General features: G+C 26.3%; 1 protein-coding gene across 4 annotated transcripts in view; it reads left to right on the plus strand.

The window, feature by feature from the left end:
- The first annotated feature begins 399 nt into the window (after positions 1-399).
- Positions 400-23,654, plus strand: part of LOC129983901 (phosphatidylinositol 3-kinase regulatory subunit alpha-like) — a 159,455-nt gene continuing 136,200 nt past the window's right edge. For all 4 annotated transcript variants that reach the window (XM_056093595.1, XM_056093597.1, XM_056093596.1 and 1 more), the window contains exons 1-3: positions 400-534; positions 4,733-5,277; positions 8,778-8,864. In XM_056093595.1, the coding sequence (XP_055949570.1) occupies positions 4,950-5,277; positions 8,778-8,864 (415 nt within the window). In that variant the 5' untranslated portion in view covers positions 400-534; positions 4,733-4,949. The remainder of the gene's footprint in view (positions 535-4,732; positions 5,278-8,777; positions 8,865-23,654) is intronic.

The raw sequence follows: 23,654 nt of genomic DNA on the forward strand, positions 1-23,654 counted from the left end.
GGTTTTGTCTGTATTTCAAAATCATATGTTCTCTTTCATACTTTAAAATGTCGAAATTTTTGAATTTTTACATTCACTGTTTTAAGATTATGATTTCTTAATGTTACATAAGGAAACGCAAAACAAAATCGTTTTCTGAAGCTCAATTTTGAATACCATCATATTGGAACTTTTTTTGTTAAAGTCCTTATCATCTTTTCCTGGGAACATCAATGTCTCGTTATTTTTCCATTCGCTGATTCTATACATTTGCAGCTTTGAAAAATAAAAATGAAAGCTATATTTATTCATATGATAGATTATTTAAATTTTTTTTAAATTAAGCTATAATCTTATTTTTTAATTAATATTTCATCAAGAGTCCTGACAACAATTCAACTTTGATTGTTTCTGATTTCTGCGAAATGGGGGTACCGCGATCTGTTTTCTGTTAAGAAAAAGTATATTTCGATATTTTGGTTGATAATGGAAGTTAATTACTTCTTGAACAAGCACAAGTATGACATTGATAAGTAATTTGTCTGTACAACCAATGTGAGTTTCCTGAATTTAATATGTATATTATCTTTGATTGTGTATAAAATAGTTTTTAAGTTTGACGTTTGTATGGAAATGTCTGCCAGGAAATATATTATCTGCTTTAGTAATTTCAAATGTATTTTGCCATGTCAGTTAGCGTAACTGTTTAGTTGATGTGTAAATTCTGTTCATTGGAATTTTTATAGTTTTATTTTCAACTTAAGTTTTGATATGGAGAAAATAAATTGTAAACATGCCTCTGCACATCTTGAGATTTTCTTCCCTTTTAAATGCAATTACTTTTGCTTTTCTTTATTTAGATCAAGTGACAGTAATCAGATTTTTGAATCCTCGCCTTTTTGTCTGTTTTCATGTGATGTTATACCTTTTTCAATGAATTACATGATGAGAAAAGTAATAACTATATACTATAGATTTTGCGTTATTGCCATACTTCCCTGATCTATCTTAATGTTTGCAAATATTGCAGCTCATATCTGATAATTTTTTTTCGTTTATCAGATATCATGATGGTTATTTTTATGTTAATGGTAACTGAAATTAGAAGTTGGAATGTTTATATGTTAACATTTATTTCATATATATAATTGCATGTACTAATTTTTAAAAGAAATTGCTATGAATAGCAAATATGGTTTTATATTTCATAACAAAATAATCATTCTATTCTGGTGATCAATAAAGCATGTCTTGTATTTTGCTATTAAAATATTCTGTTTAAACAGTTTCTCCTCACAATACTAAAAAAATTAATATAATTAAAGAATTTACATCTTTTATAAAAAATAAATATAAACCAGAGTTTCTTTTAAAAAATAAACAATTAATTGATATTTATATTAAGAAAATATCCTCTAGTGAATTATAATATTTTTATTTTAGATTAGATAATAAGCTGTTTAAAGATAGTGATGGATATGTTAATAGTATTTTATTTTGTTATTATTTTGATAAATTTTTATTCATGCTTGTTTAATATTAATTATTAATGACAATTATAGTTGACAGTAAGTGTTATTTAGTTTTATTTTTAAATAGTCTTAAATATGTTCCTATTGTATTTCAATTGGTTGATATATTTTGACAGAATTTAGTCTTAAATACAAGCTTCTGATACTCTATATGATGAAACTTTATTTAAAATAGAAGTTTTATAAGTTAATAGAACATTTAGTTCTTTCTATTGAGCAATAATTCTTAGATATGTTGAAGTGTGTTAATCAGTCATCTGTTATCTGATTGCCAATAATATTCTCAGGTTTCCCTGTTTATTCATCTTACTTTGGTGGTAACTGGATGACTAACTAGCTGTAATATATATATATATATATATATATATATATATATATATATATATTCTGACTATTAATTTAGTTTAAATATACTATGTATACTGACTATAAATTTCATCTATGTTAAACATATGTAAAGGAATCAGCAATTGCAGTGTAACTAATAAAAGTTTTTCATTATAACCCAAATTTTAATGACACTTATCCATTTTCAAGTTAGTTATTTTAATACATAAAGATGAATCAATAACTTGTGTGGTATTTCTGTATTTTAATTTACTAATAATTGCACTTTTTTTTTTTCCTTTTTTTTTCAAATTTGTTTTATAGTAGTTTACACTCTACAGTAATACATTATATATATTTTTTAAAATGACAATATCATAGTTTAGAGGTATCCAATAGATAAAATGTATTATCAAAAAAACAAACAAACTATTGCATTAAAATTTCTATTAAGTACATAAAAAAATAGTTATGTTGCAAAAATATCTTATTATTCAAGAGTATCAAAAGTTTATTTAATTAAATTATTATATGATGTAGAAACATCATATAATAATTTTAAAAGTCATGTTTGTTATGTAAAATATTTATTAGAAGCTAATATACTAATATAATATTAAACAAAAGATAATGCATTAGGCTGTGTTTGTTCATTCAACATTTATTTTGTATTAAATAGAACTTTTTATAGGAAATTTAAAATTAATCGCTGTAAAACGGTTTATATTTTCATTAATAGATTTTTAAAGACTTTCTCCTTAGAACTTAAAAAAAAAAATATTTGAGGTATAAATGCATTTTTTTTAATATAAAATATATGCAAGATTGTAAAAATGTTAACATAAAAGCAATTGAATATTTATTCAGTTTGAAAACTAACAATCAATAATATTAGTTATATTTATGGTTATTTCAAATGAATCTTTGCATTTGTTTTAAATTATATTTTTCAATATAATTTTATTAATTATATCAAGAATCGATGAAGTAATGATCAGTCTGAATATATTTGAGATTATCTAAAGAGAATCAAAACATTTTACTGTCAACCAAAAACAATATTCATCTTACTACTTACATAATTATCATTTTATTTAATTTGATAAAGAAATACAATTTTATTTTATAATTATCTTTGTATTCATAGCTATAATTGTTTATAGATCTGCCTGCCTTTGATAGCTAAAATTGCTGCAGAAATTTTAATCTATTATTTTAAAACTATAAACTTACTTTTAATTTTAATGCATTTATTTTTGACCGATGACAGAAGGACAATTTCTGTTTTAGAAATATTAATTCATTTAAAAATGAGAACTTTATCTAGATTGAAATATTATTAAAAACTGTTTTCTTGGGAAGTGAAATGTCATTTGGTACAATAAAAATTTTTGTTGTTGATCAACATATTAATTTATCTGTTTTATTTTATTTTAAAAACTAATGGAAATTAATGAAATGTTATTTTTAAATGTCATATATTTGGCGAGGTTTCATGTTAGAAATTATGGCATTTTTTTTAAATGTTTGTTTGGCTTAAAAAATAAAGTGAATTTAGCGACACAATGATACAGCTAAGTATATAAAAGAAACAATATACATTTCATGTGAATAGGAATATAGTCAAGTAAACGTTTTGTATAGAATGAAATGCAAGACGAGATACATTAAGTACCATATTCAAATTTCAAATGCATTTTATTGATTAAAAATTATTAATATCAGTTTCAATAGAGATATTCTGTAATAGATTTAGAAAGAATTATATTACTGACCTAATGTATGTCATATTTCCAAAAAAGTAGTATATGTTAAATATATTCAATGTCTACATTCAAAATTTGAATATATTGCATTTAGAAATTTATATCTATAAAATAAATACTGCCTTTTAAATTATAAACTTGAAAATTAGATATTCATTTTGATTTGCTTTGCATGTGTATAAAATAAACTCCATGAAAGACGAAAATGTTGCTTTTGTCCAGTTTTTCTCAGTTCTTTACAAAACAATAATTTCCATTAATGTAAAATGGAATGTTAAGTTTTACAAACAACTATGTTGCCATTACTTAATGAAAGACTTAACTGAAAATTAATAGCAGCAAGAGTGCACAGAAGAAATGGGTATTACATCCTAATGTAACATTTGCAGATTCAATATTAGGCCGCAGTGGCTGGTGGTAAAGTCTCGACTTTGAAATCCGAGGGTTTCACGTTCAAGACCCAATTCCACCTAAGAACCATCATGTAAATGAGTCTGGTGCACTTTGAATCTGATTGGGGCTAAATGTTCTCCCATTTGTGTGGTGTGCTAGTTTGGAGAGGGGGGGGATTGCCAGCTTGGGTGTCACCCTCGTCTTCTGACTGTGGTTCAAAATTTCAAAGTCTGTCTCTTAATAGCCTTAGTGTTATTTTAAAATGGGATGTTGATATAACTAAACTAAACAGATTCCAGTTTCTAAAGTTCCCAAGGAATGTGTCCTTAAATTATTGAAAAGGTGGAGAAAATCTTAAATGTGTAACAAATAATTTCCTTCTTTTTCAATATGTATTTTTTCCTAATTGTACAACTGTGTTTGTTTGAATCACCATAAAGACATTGAATTCCTTTTTAATGTTGTCAAAAAAAAAAAAAAAAAAAAAAACCACACACTTTCACATTATTTTATATATTTCTTGAAAAGAAATTGAGTAAAAGTTTCCTCAAAATAAATTTTTGAAGAACTTCTCTTATTGTAACTGCATGTAAAGGAATGATAAAGAGGTTGTCAATTAACCTGCTTTTATTAGCTAAATATTGATGTTATAAATATAAATTTATTTTATAATTTGCTTATATTTGTCTGTAATTCAATCTCAAAATGTATTGTATTTATTTTTTTCATTTTTAGGTTTAACATCGAAACCATTATATGAATAATGAAAAGGTACACAAAATTTCAGATGCACGTACCGTGTAAGCCTTCTTGGGATGTGAGAACTCTTCCAAGCTGAGACTTCATATTCCTCTTGTAGTCTATAATGAGTAGAGAGTACTTATTTTGCTACAAATTTTGTCCTCCTCCAAAATAAATTTCCTGTGAACCCCGATAAGTGTCACTTAATATCATGGCTGAACTGGTATTTTATCGCTCACAGTATAAATATGTCAAAGGAGATGATTCAGAAATATCGCTGGAAGTAGGTGATATTCTTGAAGTGAAGAAGCCATTCCAATTTACTTTGGAAGGGACAGAAGAAAACCCAGAAGGCTGGATTTTAGGCAGAAATCAGAGAACAAATGAAGTTGGATATTTTCCGGGGACCTTTGTTGAATATCTGAGGACTGAATTGTTGGCTCCCCCTACCCCCGTGCCACAAAGACCAGTTCCTCGTCCTGAACCTATCACTAGAAATATTGAAGAGAGTAATGATTCAGGATATATTGGGTCCCCAGGTAGTTAATTTTTTTTATATATTACTATTTAAACTTTACTATCTGGCCTTTTAGTTCTTAAAATTGTCTTATAAGACATTTAATTTAAATACATTTTTAAAATATTTTTTGAGTAAGGTTTATTTTAAAATACATACACTTTTCATCGTACCTGTTGCATTTTCTAATAAAATTTCTATCCTGTCCACTCTTGTTTATTCCTATACTTTACAAATGAATTCTGCTGCTTCATGTTATATGCAGAACTTGGCCAGAAACTGATAATGAAACATGTTAATCTTCGTGTTTCATGTATTAAGATAATTATAATCAGATCTTAAAAATAAGAATTTTAATAATTTAATAAAAAATAAATTAAGTACAATTGTAATTTTTAGTTTAGTTAATTAGTCATTCTAATATATATGTGTATACAAAAGTTTCAGTTTTAAAAATAATATTGATATAGGGAGAGAAATTACCCTTAATAGTAACCTATCTTAAATATCAATCTGAAAATTGAATAATCACTTTCATACATGAGAAAAGTTAATTATTATCTATAATTTTTTTGAAAATTTATAGCACTTCTTTAAATAAATGCCTGAAGATTTTTTTTTTTGGAAATTATTTCCTAATTTTTTTAACTTTAGTTTTTGGTATGAAAAAATGAATTTTTCTCCTTATAAAACATAAATTTTAGCAGCAAACTTTCCTTAAGCTTTGAATAAAATTTATCAAATCTGTCTATTAAAACTGTCTGTTTTTTTTTTATTAAAATCTTATGTACTTCTTTAAAAAAATAAAATGTTATGAGCCAATATTTTTGCTGTGGAATATATAAAATGTATTTTATGAAAGAATGAATCCTCTGTGTGCACAAACCTTTAATAACGAGATTATTTACAGGAGGAATTGTTATGCATATATTGTAAAGCAATAGTTTCATAAATTATTTCTCCATGTATTGTATACTTGCTTTATTTTTTGTATGCTGCTTTTATTTACTAATGTAATGAATTACATTATTTATATCTCATTAATTATATCTGTGAATTGTATATAGAAATGAACTTACTTTCATCATCCTTCATCCTTACTTCTTCCTCAGTGCTTTCTGAGTGATGACATTTATTGGAGGTATAAAAATAGAAAGTATGATTGATATGGAGTATCAGTAATTCCATGTGTCATATTTTCTTACAGAAAAATTTATTATAACTGATAAAAAATTAGGGGTTGAGCTTAGTATGGTATCTGGAAAAACTGTAGAGTATCTTTTTCAATATGTTATTTGTAATATGTAATAATTTCAAGTAGTTACAAATTCCTGATTATATGTGATAGAAGGTTTTTGCAAAAAGGATGGTAAAGCTTAGTGTTTCTATTTTTTAAAAAAAAAAAATACTTTTTTGGAATTAATGTTGACTCACTGCTTTACTTTTTATACCAATAAATTACATATAATGTATATATAAATAAAAAGTGTCTTCAGAAGTCTTGTACACAGTGCAATATTATCTGCAACAAAAATTCAATTCGAAACAAAATGTCTTTACTAATTTAACTGTAGAATTACTAAAGTTGATAAATCTCAATATAAGATCTATTTTATATGTATAGTGTCTTCATGTGATCCTTGATTTCACACCATGCAATATCTAGAGATTTATGGATTAAGCAGCAGCAGTTAGACATTGCTTTAAAATTTTTAAATAAGTATAGGATATTTGATACATGCCATCTTTCACATAACCCTACATAAAATAATAATAATAATAATCTAAGGGACCTAAATCAGGAAATGACATAACAAGATTAGCAGTTGAGATTTTTTCATACTGTCATCATCAGGCCACATTTTAAGCAATCTATCCGATTTTGAGGGATAAAACAGTGCATCTTATTATTATTATTTCATATTTTTGTTATGTATCCAAGACTTTGAAATTATTCTATATTTTTCTTTATTGAAAAATTATTAATTTGATTCAGCCCAATGATTTTTTTTCCAAATAAGAATTGATTAATTTATATTTCTAATAAATCAGACATCAGATCAGAATCAATAATTTATCAGACAAACATCTGTTAATTATTTTACAGGCATTGTAGCAATTTGAAAACTCTCCATCCTTACCTCATTTTCAATTTCTTCTGAAAACTCGATATTTATTGAAGGTACATAAAAATGTAGAATTTTAGCTAGGAAATATTTTATTCTGCTATAAATTGTATTTTCATAAATACATCTATTATGATTTACATACTTAATTGATTATTTTTTACAGCTAAAGACTTTGATCTGAATATTTTCTAGTTTATTCCAGTTTTCAAAACAATTGGAGGAATAAATTTTAATAATAATGGTCAAAATGGCACCATTTGACGTATATTGGTGTTAATGAACAGGCTTTTTTGTGATAAAACATTTCTAAAGAAATAAGACATATATCTTCTTAACTGGCCTGACAGTCGCAGATGGGCTCCAGTCTTCTTCAGAATTCTATTCCATGCCATCCTGATCTTAACTAAGATTTTCTGGTTTGTCACTTTAATAATTTTGAAGTCTCTTTCAAAGCAGTATCTCCACCTAAGTTTTATTTATTCTCTCTCTTTTTCAGATATGAAATGGTTTGGTCAAAAAAGATATTTTTAGTGACTTGATTGTTATCCAATCTTATTAAATGCCCTGCCTATTTAATCCTCTGTATTTCAATAAATAATATTTGGCTTTTATATGGCTTGCAAGTTTCCAAATTTGTTCTCCTCCAGTGCTTACCACATTTAAATATTTTTCTTAAAAGTCCTCTTTCAGTATAGCAAGAGTCTCTTTATCTTTCTCAGGAATATATGTAAGAATGAACTATTCCAAATTTTGTTAATGAATAATTTTGTTTTTTGATGTTGAAATTAGATTTTTAATATTTTTTTTATTCCCCTCCCAACAAAATCTGTTAGCAGATATGACTCTGTGGCAAACCTCTTGTGCTATATTGATTTGTGTATTTATTTCAGAGTCTAAATATTAGAATTTGTTGATAGTTTCAAACATGCATTCACCTATTTCAAAATAAGTATTATTAAAATTGGTGGATATTATATATTTGGTTTTATTCTGATTAATAACTAGAAGCATATTACTTGTTTCAGTTTGAAATGAAACAAAATCCTTTGTGTTGTATCTTTTATAATTTCAGAATGATACCTTAAATTTATATTTTATTAATCCAGATTTACATTATAACACAAATTCCTTTGAATTATTTCTTATGGAAGCTCATTAATTCTTAAATAATAGTTATATTTGGTATATATGAAAGATCTTATTTAAAATGTTGAGCAAATTTTTTCTCATTTTTATTATTATTTATTTCATTTCAGAATAATTGTTATTTGAAAGTTATTATTTATTAGGTACTTTGTAAGATTGTACTTTTATTTTTTCAAAATTCTGTTCCCGGAATTATGAGATTTTTATTGATTTAATAAGAGTAATTGGGAATTCTTTTGATTTATAGCTGTTGCTGCTCATCTTATAAAGCGTTCATACAACCAACACAGCCTTACAAAAGTTTACTTTTTAACTCCAGTTCTATGCAGACACTGTAAGTAGTATTTCATATCTATATTCTAATAAAATCTAATTCATATGTATGTGAAGTCTCTACAAAACAGACCATTAAGCCTGGAAATAAAAATTTGGCATAACCATTATCTTTTATTTATTTATTATTATTTTTTTAATTTTTGTGAAAAAATCTCGCAAAATTTTGGTTATTATGTATTAAAATATTATAGACAAAATATCTGATCTTGATTTTTACGCTGTTTGGAAATTAAAAAGGTTGTTCCTAAATTGTACCTATCTAATTGCTGTACAATTTTTATCCGTAAACTTAGTACATTTAAACATATTTTTTAAGCATCTTTACCAACAATACTTTTTTTATTATTGGAATCAGATTCTAATTGTATTCATTGTTGCTACAAATGTTTTATTCAGGACTTTTCTTGCATTCTTGAAAAGCGAAGTATGAAAATTTGACTTGCTTTTTCTGATACTAAATTGCAAATCAGGGTCTTTAATAAAAATTTAGATTTATTTTTATTTTGTGGTGATTACAGTAAATGCTTAACTTCAAGAATAAGCAAAAATAAAAGGATTTTGTTTGTTTGTACATTTGTAAACACTTTTTCTCTTTACTGTAATATAATTAGATGCATTAAAATCTAAATCATATTGATTTGTTACAAATAGATCCCACTTATCTATTTAACTCTTTTCATTGTCATTGATGAAAATTACCCTACCATTTTTAACTGTGCAGTATAGAGAAGTTTCCTTAGATAATTTTTGGACCTGGATATATGATAATACATAATATATATATATATATATATATAAACTCATTTGCTGCTTGAAAACTTCTACTTTATATGAAAAAATGTTCTTGAATACCTAACAGTTTAATAGCATTTCCCAGTTTGATTTTTTTTAAAACAAAGATTGGTATGCTGGTATCAGCAAAGTTAGTGTGGGATTCACTGGAGACAAAAATACTAAAAATATTTACCTAATCAGAACAGATTTTTAGAAGAACAACCAAATGATCTGAAGCATGTATTTCAATCCTATGTATATACTTTCATTTGTAAAGATTTGGATAAATTCCTTTTTAACTATATACTTATCAAGAATATGAATTGCTTCAATCTGTGGGGAATGGCCCAATTAATCCCATTACAGCTACTATTACAAATGAAATCTATATTCTATTTTGTTCTTTTGAAGGTAAATGACTGCTAGAAAAAGAATGTGATTTTGTTTTAATAGAGTTGAACAATTTTTTTTTGAAATATGTGGTTTGGAATTCAATAGAATTTGAGAAGTTTGAAGTATCCAAGAATCAAATTTATATCAAACTATCTATAAAATCAAACATTTTATTTAAATTGAGGGAGGTAATTAAGATTGTGATATTGCTATCTCATGGCCAGGCTATAGTTAAAACTGGATTTCCTGTAAAAATGAATGAAAATATTGAGATTAAGGACCTTAATGAAGAAACATGTATTATAAAACATCTGGTTTTAGATGAATTAAAATAATGTTTTAAAGTAGAGGATTTTGAAATTAGAAAAGGACTTTGATTATGTACAAAATATCTTTGCTCTAAGTATTTCAAAAATGTTGGAAAACAAAGATTTCAATCTCTGAATGATGACAAAAAAATAAAGAAAGAAAGAAATACATTATAGATAAATATAACAATTTAAAATGAAAAAGGGACGAAAAATTGGAAAGATGTTCAAAGATTTTCACTGCAATTTGTGTCTAAAGTAATTGAAAATGAAGGAACAAATATATATTTTCAGTAACAGAATGAAATAGTTTTAGGAATTGTGGCTTTAACAGTGCAACTTATAAAGAAAACAATATTTTTATAGTGTACTGTTTCCTCTTCATTTTTTAAATTGTAAAGTTAGATATGTTGATTAGTATTTGGTCTCTTGTATTTTTCACTTTCACTCTGCCAAGCTTTGGCAAATTAGATTAGAGCTTCTTTTAGAATTATCATTTAAAAAAAATGAGTACAATTTTAATTAAAATTTGAAATTGTTTGAGAAGAGAGCACTCGCATGTTTGTTCGAAATTATCATGTAATAGCATCTATGTGGTATTTAATGATAAGTATATTTGCATTATGAAACTGATATCTATTTTGAACTGTAAGTTTTGGTTTATTAATTGAAAGATTAATATAACAAATATCCTTAGTGTGAGTCATTTAAATATTAAGATATATGTAGAGTAAGTAAGAAAGTGATGATGTATTAGAATGTGAATAGTAAAAATATTTTATTTTAATTTAACATTTAAATTTTTCTGTCTAAAATATGTAATTTTAGGGTCCTTTAATTTTGTTAAAAAGGCATTTAAAAGTCTCTGAATATTTTTTCTTCCATGAAAGTGTGAACCTTGTATATTTTTCATTTAATAAATACATTAATTTTATTCTTATTGTGTAAATGGACATTTTAAAAATTTATTTAGTGACTTCTTAGTTTCATGTTAAATTTCACTTTCTTAAATATATCCTTTATAGTACTGAATCTGAAACTGTTCAGTTAATTTGTATTAATTCATTTTTAAAAAATAAAGTGTGAGATTTTAATAAATATGCAATCTAAAACACTGATACTTTTTAAAATGCATCCCGACTTGATTCCTCATTATATCTATAATGTTTTCTAAAGCTTTTATGCTATGCAGATAATGAATGGCCCTTAGCTATAATTTGACATTGAATTGTAGTTCAAATAAATACCTTTATTGGTCATGGTTCTGTTAATCCATCATAATGGTAAATTGTAGACTTAAGATTGGATTTTGTAATATTTAATGTTTTCTTTAATGGAAATTTCTAAAACATTATTTATAATGTCAGAACAAAGTGAGAAATGGAATTATTATATAAAATATAATAATAATCAACATTTTTGTATTTTTAATATAATAGTTTCATGGTTAGTTAGCAAATTTGATCATATTCCTGAAATAAATTATATCATTTCAATGTGATTTTTTTTTGTATTTTTATATCAAATTTCATGCATGACAGTCTCAAATTTTTGCCTGAGGTCACAAATATTTTTTCATGAAAATGCAATCCTGAAAAGTTAGAATTCTGTTAGAAATTGCTGTTTCTCAAGAAAGAAACAATGAAGGTTTTTGCATTCAAAGATACAAGATATGTTTTTACATGGAAAATACTGTAATCATCAAAGAAATCCAATTCAAAATTTAAATAATTCTACTAATTGGGAGTTTCAGACTCCCTTAATTTAAAGCTTTATAAATTTTGAGAAGGTCACAAGGCTATTCATATTTAAGATGGGAAATAAATTGTGTTTATCTGACAAAGAATAGCTCAGTTTTTTCTGACATTTCGTATATGCATATATTATTACTTTGCTGTTTTATGATCATGAAAAATAATGCCCTTTACTCCATTTATGTAATCTACTTACATATTCCTCATTAAAATGTGTATACCTTGAGTGAGTTAAGTCTTTCATGTATATTAATCAGATGATATAAAAGAGACATCATACAGGAAAATAGAATCTGCATGAGTAATTTTTGTGTTTGATATTAAATTGATTAATCTTTAAAAGACATAGAATAACATGTACTGCATCATCTCATTTGTGAATACAAGTGATTAACGAGCAACAGTTTTTAATGCATGTTTAGTTCTATTTTATTTAGATTTAGATTTTAATTCTACCTTATTTTTTTTTCTGAGTTGCTTGCCTTCTTTATTTTCAGGATGTCTTAAGCTGTTTTGCTGTCTGCCTATTTAATTTTCTGTTTCTCTGTACTAAATATTGTTGTAGGAGTTTTTAAACAATTTGATAACAATACCACTTGCAGAAATTTTGTCGGCCAGCTATGAAAATATATTAATAAATCTTGCTAAGTGTGAACATCAGTTAACATTATAAAACCAGAGATATGATCGTTCTTCGGTTTTCATTCCAAAGAGTAGCACTATTGTTATTATAACCATCAAGGAAGGAATTTGCATATTTTTATGCACCTTCTCAATTTTTCGTAAGAGATGTTTTTCACATTTCTGTGTAGAAAATAATAAATAGAACCCCTCTTATTTGATTATATTTAAATTAAGATCAATAACTCCTGCTGGTTATATGTGATGAATTATGCAAACAGACATTATTTGGAAGAGAAAACTAAAATACACAAAAACAAAATTCCTTTTTTTTTTTTTTTTTTTTTTTTTTTGCACCTAACCATACTAAAATCTTGTTCACTATCAGCATTACTGTGAGTGATTATTGTGGATTTGTTTAGTTATATTAAAGTCTCGTTTTAAAACAACACTAGGGCTACTTTGGGTCAGAATTCGTAATTTCAAACTGCAGTCAGATGTTTGTGAAAGAAACTCTTTTATGATATCTGTATGCTATTTTTTCACATTAAAAAAATAGTAAGAAAGGAGTTTAGTTCTTAAATGTTAAATATTCTTTGATACAAAATGAACTTGAAAAGCTTAGTAGTAAGTAAATAATTTTATTGTTATAATAATCATAATGATGAAATTAAAATTTTATTAAAGAAGCTCTGTATATATAAAGGAAAATATATCATTTTTTCCCTCATAAGTCACAAATCACTGCTTTTCCTTAATAGTGGTTATATAAACAATTAAGTGCTCTGAGGAAAAGCGTTAAAATATTTTTTTTTTTATTGTCATATCTTTTATGGGCACAGGTTATTGAAAAAAGATGATTCAGTGCCTATAATTATTTATATAATCATTGAATTATTTCCTGAAAATCATCTTTAAGGAAGTCATTAGGATAGAAACTACAATTTGCTCATACCATAGATATTATATAAGATTTGATAACAAAAATTTTCCTTTTTGATTTTATTGGCATAAAAAAAAGCATTGCATTTAATATGAAATATTGCTATAAGATCCGATTTCTTCTTGTAAAATGATGTATTATTAAAAAAAACTTTAAACTTCGTTTAGCTCTACTTTACTGCTGGCATTCTTACTTAATTTCTTTTAAATATTTTTCTTTTCAGTTTGTAAATAGTATTAAATGAAACTCCCTGGCATTATGTATGTGCAGTTGTACTATGCTATTTTAGTGAACAAGAACAGTGTTTTTTTGCTGTTAAATATCATTAACAATGCATATTTTATTATTTATTTCTGTACTCTAGTTTTTGCTTTAAATATACCAGATATGTATTGTTTATTTTAAATCATGTTGTCTTCATGTGAATTGAATATAGAAAATTGAAATTGATTGAGAAAATACTAGAAGGTCCAATAAATTTCTTTCTTAGAAGCAATTCAACTTTGTAGTTACATTCATTTGTTACTTAACTATTTGTCAATGCATTTAATTTGCTGAATTTTATTTATTTTTAAAAGAAATTTCTATGTGATGATTATTGTTTAAATAAAGGAAAAATTTTTGTTTTTAATTAAATCCATGTTGAGAGTCAGGTTATAAAAAAAAAAAGAAAAAAAAAATCTAAAACATCAAACAGCATTGAATGCTAGACCTAGTATATTTGGAAAATTTATTTATTAGTGAATATTTCAAATACTTCTAGTTATTGAATTTAAAATTCATCACATTTTATTTTTACTAAGCATCATTCTATTAATATTTTGGATTATATCATTCTCATTTTTAAAGTTTATGAAAATGCCAAATGCTTTAGAAGTGTTAATGAAGTATATATATTATATTGTTTTTTTTATTAGAAATTTTCACTCCCTTTGTGATTAAAAAAGGATTTTTGCTGGTTTCAAAATAATATAAAATTCTTAAGAAACTTGAATAAAATTACAATGCTCCTTGTTAGGCTTTATCCAACTATCAAATGTTTACTTTTTCTATATAATATTAAAGTTATTTCATAAAACAAACAGATTCAACAAATACAAAAGGAATTAAATTGCTGTCTATAAGAAAATTAGAAAAAGGCTATAAGATTCTAAACTAGTAAAGGCTTCTGCTTTTATATATATTAATCCATTTAATTCTTTTAAATATTTTTTTAAAAAAATTTCAACTATTGAAAGCTTTGATTATAAATATTTAGAATCATATGGTAATAAAATGATAATTTTTTTTTTAAAAAAATACATACTTTTGTTAATATATTAAAAGGTAAAAAAAAAAAAAAAATGCTATCTACTATTTATTTTATAATTTGATATTCAGAGTATAATGAAATCTTGGAATCGGTTTTTGCCTCAAACTCACTGTGATGTAGCTCTTAATGCTAAAAATAAAATTTATTTAAATGAATGGATTAATTCTTAATTAAAGTTTTAAAAATCTTTTAATATCGTATTTTTATTTGGAAAATATAATTGCAAAAAATTTCAAATTTCCAGCTTGCCAAAAAGTGAATAAAATATTGATTACAAAATTCTGTCTTTACAGACATGAATTGAATAACAGACAGTAAATGCGTGGCTGTTTTTATCTCTGCAAATTATGTTTAATTTTGTATAATTCTTTGTTAGGTTAATGAGCTACCCCCAGAGTTCAGTTTTCCTTAAAATGTTTTTTTTTTGGGGGGGGAGGGTAGAAATTCTAGCCAATTCTTAGTTAATGTTCTAAATTAGATGGTTTTTTGTAGAATAAGATTTTAATCTCTCCAAAGTTGAATTTTTTTAGTAACAAAAAGTATTTTGATTTTTGTCTGACATATAATTATACTAATTTCAATTTATCTGTGTTCTAAAAGTAATTATTTTTCTAATCACTTAAACTATCAGGTTTTTTTTTTTTACTTCCTAGTTGTAGGCTTTTATTTTCCAACAATAACTAAAATGTGCTAAACCCCAAATGCTCTTCCAGTCAATTCTCATCTAAATATATTCTCGTCTTCCGAACATTCCCTTCTAAGCTCAAAACATATTCCCATGGCCTTTTTGTATTGCTTTCTGTCTTACTCTTTGGACTGAATTTTCTGCTGTCAACATCCTTATCAAGAAAATTTGCCTTCATTTCATAAAATTATGACAAAGATAAAATATCATTGAAGATCTCCCTGCTTGCACCTTTGTACATTAAAAAATGTTTCATATATGTATAAATACATGCACAAATCGCCATATGGTGAAGCTCGGAAGAAAACCTGTGAAGCACTAGAGGGCAATTTCTAGCAGTCTATCCAGTGCTATATTGTGAACGCAATAATTCAAATAATTTTGATTTGATATGAACCAATGTTGTAAAAAAAGGGGGACAAATCTAGGGAAATTTCTCAAGTGGATCATCCAGTTCAGAGAGGTTTGGAAATAAAGTATTCATAAAAATTTTTTCATACCTCATAATTCTCTTACTATTAAAGCTTTTCTTTAATAGTAAGTGAATTATTATTAATAAAAAACCAATTAACTTATCAAAAGAATTGGCTATTATTTTGAAATAGTTTTTCGGTAGTTGCAAATGCTTGAAAGTTCTGAGCAGTTGCATTCTCTTCTACCCTCTTTTATTCTCATACCTTTTTTTTTTTTCATTAGAACTCCAAGCAAAAGAAATCATTTTTCATGTCCCACTGTGTGAACAAAAATTTTTTTTAGTCATGTAGAATTATTGCATATAAAATAAAAACAAAGCACTAGATGTTTTATGCAGAAGATTTGAAAACAAATTACTGATGGGTTTTTTAGTCATGTAGAATTATTGTATATAAAATAACAAAGCACTAGATGTTTTATGCAGAAGATGTGAAAACAAATAACTGATGGTTTTTTTTTTTTTTTTTTTTTTTTTTTTGTATTCTTCCTTTCTTTTTAAATTTTTTAAAATTCAGAATGATAAGGAAAAGAAACCTTTACCCTTGTTTGTCACTTTTTATATGGGTTTGAGTATAAGGATGAAAGAAAATGCAACTGAAAAAATCTTTGCTGCGAGATGTCTCACATTTAATTGTAAAGGCATTTAGAGGTTCTGGGTTGCAGATCATATTTCAGTCTCTTAACTTCTGAAGCTGTTCAAAAACTTTCAATATAGAAGTTGATGATGAGGCAATAATTCTTCCATTTTGTATTTTATTTCTATATTTAATAAAAATCGACTTAAGGAGAAATGACAATGTGCTTTTTCCCCTATTTCCACTCCCTTTCAGTTGGATAAGGCATCTATGAAGTTGGCTCAGTTTTTTATTCTTCTTCTTGCAACATATTATTCATTGTATCATGTTGGGTCAGAATGTATATAAACTTCTGTAAAGCATCTTTTGAATTTCATAGGTTGAGTTATGAATTGTAATTTACATTGTCTGTTGGTTTTTGTTTTTCTAGCTGTGGTCTGTTTTCTGGTCATATATATATATATAGGAATTCTTTGTGTGTGCATTTGCAGTGTATTGCATTGACAGCTGTGAAATTTGGTGCCAGGCATTTTGATATTATTTTTTAACTCAAATCTGTTCTATTTGCAGAATGTTTTCTAAATTTATAATGAGAAGCCTGAAAATATCATTTACTCAGGTTGATTATTAACTCTGGGCAGCTCAGACGTCGTCCTCGTCATCTGACCGCGGTTCGAAACTACGAGTTCAGACCAAAGTAGCCCTAGTGTTGTTTTAAAACGAGACTTTAATATAACTAAACAAATCCTCAATAATCACTCACAGTAATGCTGATAGTGAACGAGATTTTAGTATGGTTAAGGGGAAAAAAAAAAAAAAAAAAACGGAATTTTGTTTTAGCATGAATATAAAAACATTGTAGTCGCTCCTCATTACAAAAATAACTGTGGGGATTTGTTATAATATTAAACTGAGCAATGATGACTTAAAAACGCACCAGTACCTTCCTTGCTATTTATTGAAACTAAATTTATAAAGTCTAACAAAATCGTATTGTGTGATTTAAAAAAAATATGTCATGTATATATTTAGTCAATAATAAATATCTGTTAAATATTTATGAATAATGTTTGAAAATATTCATTTTTACTCATTCTTTGGAAATGATTGTTCTCCAGTAATTCGTTGATATTACATTATATTCAATATATCGGTAAAGAAGTGCTACTGATGACTGGATAACGATTGTTGGAGGGTATGTCCTACACTCCTCACACTTATCCATTGCATGCGTCCGACATTTTCCCTTTTAATTTAGCAAGAATTGACATAATTATTAAAATTTTAGTATTACAAATTTTCAAGACAGTTTGTATTATATAAATCTGTATGGGGTTAGAAAAAAATTATTTTATACTTTTAAACCCTTTTTAAAAACATTGTGTATTAAAAAAAATATTTAAATAATTATTTTCTGCTTTTTAGTCTTGTGCATGTGAAATGTTGCAATCGTTTTAAAACATCTGGATCAGGTTATTACACAGACAAGTGGCAAATTTCTGGTTTATTTCAGTTTCACCTGATCATATCTGAAATAAAAATTTTTTATACATAATGTATCAATAATATATTAATCTTTTTGTTATTTTTCTAAAAAATAAAAAAATATGTAAGCCAATTTATGTAATAAGATTTTCCGTTTCATTATTAAAACAGTGCCAGATCGTTTTTAGTTACAAATTTTAAATATATAACTCGCAGAAAGTGCTTGAAGGTCTGAATTGTGTCCCATTCTTTTCATCTCCTTTAATGCATGGTATCTTGCTTGCGAGTTTTAAGAAATCTAGCTCTTGTATTCTTAATCTTGAGTTCTAATACGACTTAATGCAACATATGCCTGTACTTTAGCCAACTGTGCAGATCCGATATATACAACAGTCAACATATTTCCAGTTTATGGAGTTTGCAGGCCGAGTATGGTATAAATTTGTGCTGTGTTCGCTCGGTCATTCCATAATTTCGGAGTGCGGGAAACTATATTCATTAAGATTTGATCAAAGAAATTCCTACTCTGTCTAAGTCGACACGAACAGGTGGAATGTCGGTGTCGTATATCGGAATAATAAAGACTAAATAATTTCAATGATGGTGGTGCACCATTCTCTTGTTCTGTATTAATATTTGAACGAAGCATCACTCTAGCTCTGTTGAAAATTTACAAATCCTTTTGTAATTTTCCTGTCCTTCTTGACATCGCTTGACACGATGTTTATATTGCTGGCATTAATTGTCATATTCATTAGCTTATCTTGAACCTGAATTTTGAAAATTCACACACCTTGGACGGACACGATCTGTTGGTAATGAACATTTCGATTAATTTAAAATTGTTTGCTCCAAACAGTCAGATAACAAAATGAGTTAATATTGCATTGTCATTCAGTTCTTCTTGTTGAAAGTTTCAAGACTGGCTCATCGGGAAGTTAGTTTAAAATCGATTGCAAAATTTCAACCAGGAAGGCAGAGAAGAAAGCGAATTAATAAAAACGTTTTGATAAATATACGAAATCATTACTGTTTTTGTTTTATTTTATTTTGACTGTTTTCGTAGCTTTACTTTATATTATAATTGCGCTAACATTCATCTTGACGTAGACATGGATTCTGCTAGTTTATATATAATGTGTGCGTTTGTAAAACAGAAACATTGTGGGAAATTAACAGCCAGCGCAACTTCGAAGTTAAAGTTCAGTGTTATTAAAAAATGAACAATTGAAATTATTATCTAAACATTGGCATTTATCATGAATAAAAAAACCTTTCGATTTTTTTTACTCCATTTTAATATTCTTATAATCAATTGGTTATATTTTTATATAAATTGTTATATAAATATATTTAAAAAGTTTAAGGCTAGACATTTAAAAATATTCGCTTTGAAAAAAACAAAAAAACACGAAAAATAAGTTTTAGTTTTATTAATATCTGAACTTTGACTTTTAATGCGTTGCGATGCCATGGATATAAAATTCTTCCGTATCACCTTTATAATAATTACGATTTTTATATTTCTCGACTTTTTTTATGGACTCCTAAATAAACACTTCCTTGAAATTAGAACGTAAAAAAAAAAAAAAAAAAAAAAATGTGTTCTCTAAAATAAACGCGAGGATTGCGTGTGCGTTCCGCTGTCAATGATGCACTCCCGTGATTCACCCAGGAAACCAAAACTCGGCGCGAAAATTTGTAGAAAAGTGATTTGTTCGTCCAGAACATGTCGCTCAGAAAACAAATTCAGCCGTCAAAGTGCCTCAGAAACTTTCTCACAGAATTCCCAACCTTCATTTCTCCCCTCTCTGAGGAAAATGAGTCTTGAAACTGTCAATTACGCGTAATGTCTGAAAATCCGCTGACCCGTGGATATGAAAATCATACTCAGTACCTGTACTAAATCGAAAATGAATTGTAAGAAGAAGTACATGCTGCTGGATATCTATTATTTTGCCCCGAACGAGTAAGCAACCAACGAAGCATTGCCAATAACTCCGAAATTATTTCCAAGTGTCTTTTATGGACATTAGGGAGAAAGGCTAGTTGCTCACGTGGAGTGAAATAAGGTCGGATTATTCGATGTCCTTGTTGAAAAATTGCGCTTTCACGTGTCCAATTGAGGCAGGTGAAGAATTGAGCTTTAAACTGGGATTGTGTAGTGTAATTAAGGGAGGTAATTTTTTTTTGGAGATAAATTGTTTCGCGAAAAATGGTGTTACTTCACGAATTGTTACTTAATAGCTTTTATTTTAGCTCTAAAAACTCAGCTTTAATATTTCTTTGAACTTGACCTAAACTTTTCATTCTCCATTCGCACGGTTTTTAGAAAATTGGAATGATTTTAAAAAGAAAATCTCGGATAATTTCTCATGGAAAGAAAAATATTTATTGTTATTATATGCATGTGTGTCCTAATTAATTTATTGAAACTTTTGCTCCACAGTAATGGGAATTTATTTAAGTGACAATAGTACATATCGATTGGTAACTAGTTGTCTTCTACTTGTTCTGTGACATCGCTTCCTTCTTCATATTCTGAGATGAGTAGATTCGAAAATCTAATCGGTGCGGTGCAGTAAATGTATATAATGTAAGCATAAATTGATTACATTTGAATTTCTTGGTGATTATGAAAAAAGGATTCGGATTTTTCTGGAATAATGCCGGCAAATAAAGATTTTAGTTAATAATAATAATAATAATAAAAAAAAAACATAAACATGTTCAGAAAATAATGTCTTGAGTACCAGGAAAACTCCCACTTCAACACGTTATTTCATATTAGTAAGTACAAATAAAGCAACCAATTTTCTTTTTAAAAAGTTCATTAAAACTGCGCGAAAATATATTTTATATTGAATCACATTTTTATTTATAATTTATGAATATTTTGTTTTCTACATTTTCTAATTTTTCGGTTGAAAAATTTTTGCCCCTTACTCCCGCTTCGCTTAAAAAGAATGAAATATTGGAACCATATGCACAAATAATAAAAAGTGCTTTATATAAATAATATATTTCGTATGTAAAGTATGCAAAATTTGATGACTAATCATAACGTAATAAGCTGAACTTAAAAAATATTCCATTTGGGGATAGAAAACCCTTCATTCAAAGACCATTATATAGATTTTATGCAGCTTGAACTCACTGACTACCGATTAATTTAAAATCATTATTTAAATGCAGCTTTTGCTATCAAATTCGGATTTTTTTTTAAATAAAGAGAATTGTTATTATATACTATTTGATATCAGCTTAAATATAATTCAAATCCGTGCTAGTAAAAGATAAATACATTAGCCCACGAAAATAGCTGGATGCAGGGAAAAAAACGGTTGACATCCAACATGGAAATTACAGGATAAACAATTGAAGGGTTAATCTAGTCAAGTGTGTAATGTTTTATATTGCCGTCATTACATTGAAGAAATTAAATGTATTGAATTAATTAGGATTGCTAAATTCAAAACTTGATGAGATTCTGCTTTCCAATTGATTTGAATAACATTCATGCAATAAGAATCTTAAGATTATTAAAATTTAAAAAGACAAGAATAATTACACTTCAGTTTTGAATTCCTTAATGAAGAAAGACAGAATATTCGATGTAAATTAAAAATTCAAAATGGCTACTACTTTTATTAATAACTAATCTTTAAAAAAATAAATAAAATACGTTGAATAATTAGAAAAAAGACATATCGGAATATAAATTTAAATCATGCATTCCTATCTGTTTGAAAAATTTTCTCTGTAAATAATTTCTGCATATGATTATTATTCTCAAGACTATACTCAGACAATTAAAAAGAAGACCGATAGCCAATATTAAAAATTAACTTCAATTCTAAAATACTTTCATAGTTAATTGATTATTTGCTTTTTCTTCTAATTCATCCAGTCCATTGCCATTATTAAGAAATGGGAATTAATATAATGGAAATGCCATACTGTCATATTAAATATAAATACTGCGTCGAATTTCTCACTATATTTAAAATCTGAATCTTTTTTTTTTAAAAAAAGATATTTTTATGATTATGACTAAAACCGAAAGCAAAAATATACTCTGGATATAAGTTGTTATATGAAAATTTAATTTTATTAAATAGCGAATTGATGTTTATGTTATGAGATTTTTTTAAAATTCTAGTTGCTATTCTATACAATTCATAAATAATATATTATGTCTTGTTGGCAACAGTTAATTTTAATTTATTTCAGACGATTTGCAATTGTAATATGAATGCAGTTAAAAATATATTAAGAATTTAATTCATTTTCTGAAGATGAAAAAGATTTTCAAAACGTATCTTTTTAATACAGTTTTTTACAATTTATATTACTCGAAATTCTGATTGTATGACTTAAAAGAAGTTCAGTTTAATTCTTCGTTAACTTTAGGCGTGGATTGAAATTATTGTAAGTAAAATATTTTTTAGCGATTCTGATTGAAATAATGTAATAAAAACGCACGAAGATTATTTTGTATGAGCTATTCCTTTCATGCATTAATGAAACTTTAATTTTTTATCTTATTTTGCAATCTTATTTCAGAAAAATATATTCATGAAGCTATGGAGTTGTCGATAGTCTAATGTTTGAACTTATTTATTTCTATTAAACAACTCTTACAAATGTCCCCCTTCCTTTAAGAATAGCATTTACTTTGTTAAATCCTGTTTTCTATCATAGGAAAGCTGTTAAATGTATGAAAATTTGAACTTTCGTTTAATGTTTTATTTTGTTTTAAGTCAGATTAGATGATTATTTCATGTAGCATGATTTTAATTATGTGGTGGAATTTTTACCTAAGATGGTTTGATTTTTGTGTTCGTATTTTTATTGTGCTGTATTATTTTGAATATTGTTGCATTATTAATATTGCACTTTGAAGTTGATTTTTCCCCAACACTGTAACTTACTCCCTCTCTTTGAATGTTTTACGAAAAATCTTTTTTTTTTTTTTTTTCTGAAACCTAATGGCATGAAAATTCAGCGAAAAAATATAAATTTATTTAAATCCTTAAAAAGAAATTTCGAATAAAAAATAATGTATAGTCCGCGGTATTTTTTTATTGTTGTTTTAATGTATTTCATTCATTGCATTCTAAATTAATATTAATTGTGGAAAATTAAAAAGAAATAATTAAAATAGATGAACTTAATGCTATAAATATCTGAAGGTGATGGAAGAGAGTTTTTTCTCAGGTGACGTTACTATATATTGTCCTAATATTAAATAACGTTACTAAATCTTATCTGATTTATTTTATTTTGCGACGCGTGCACTACATAACCTCAGATGACATTACTAAACCATATCTGATCCACTTTAAAGTATTTTTAGATAAATGAAAGGCTTTCATAAAATCGATATTTTCGAGAATATTGTTTAAACTGAAGATATTTCCAATTTTTTTGAAATATTGGGTGACGTAAGGAAATAGCTGAA

Source organism: Argiope bruennichi, chromosome 9, assembly GCF_947563725.1.
Source record: "Argiope bruennichi chromosome 9, qqArgBrue1.1, whole genome shotgun sequence".
NCBI lineage: Eukaryota > Metazoa > Arthropoda > Arachnida > Araneae > Araneidae > Argiope > Argiope bruennichi.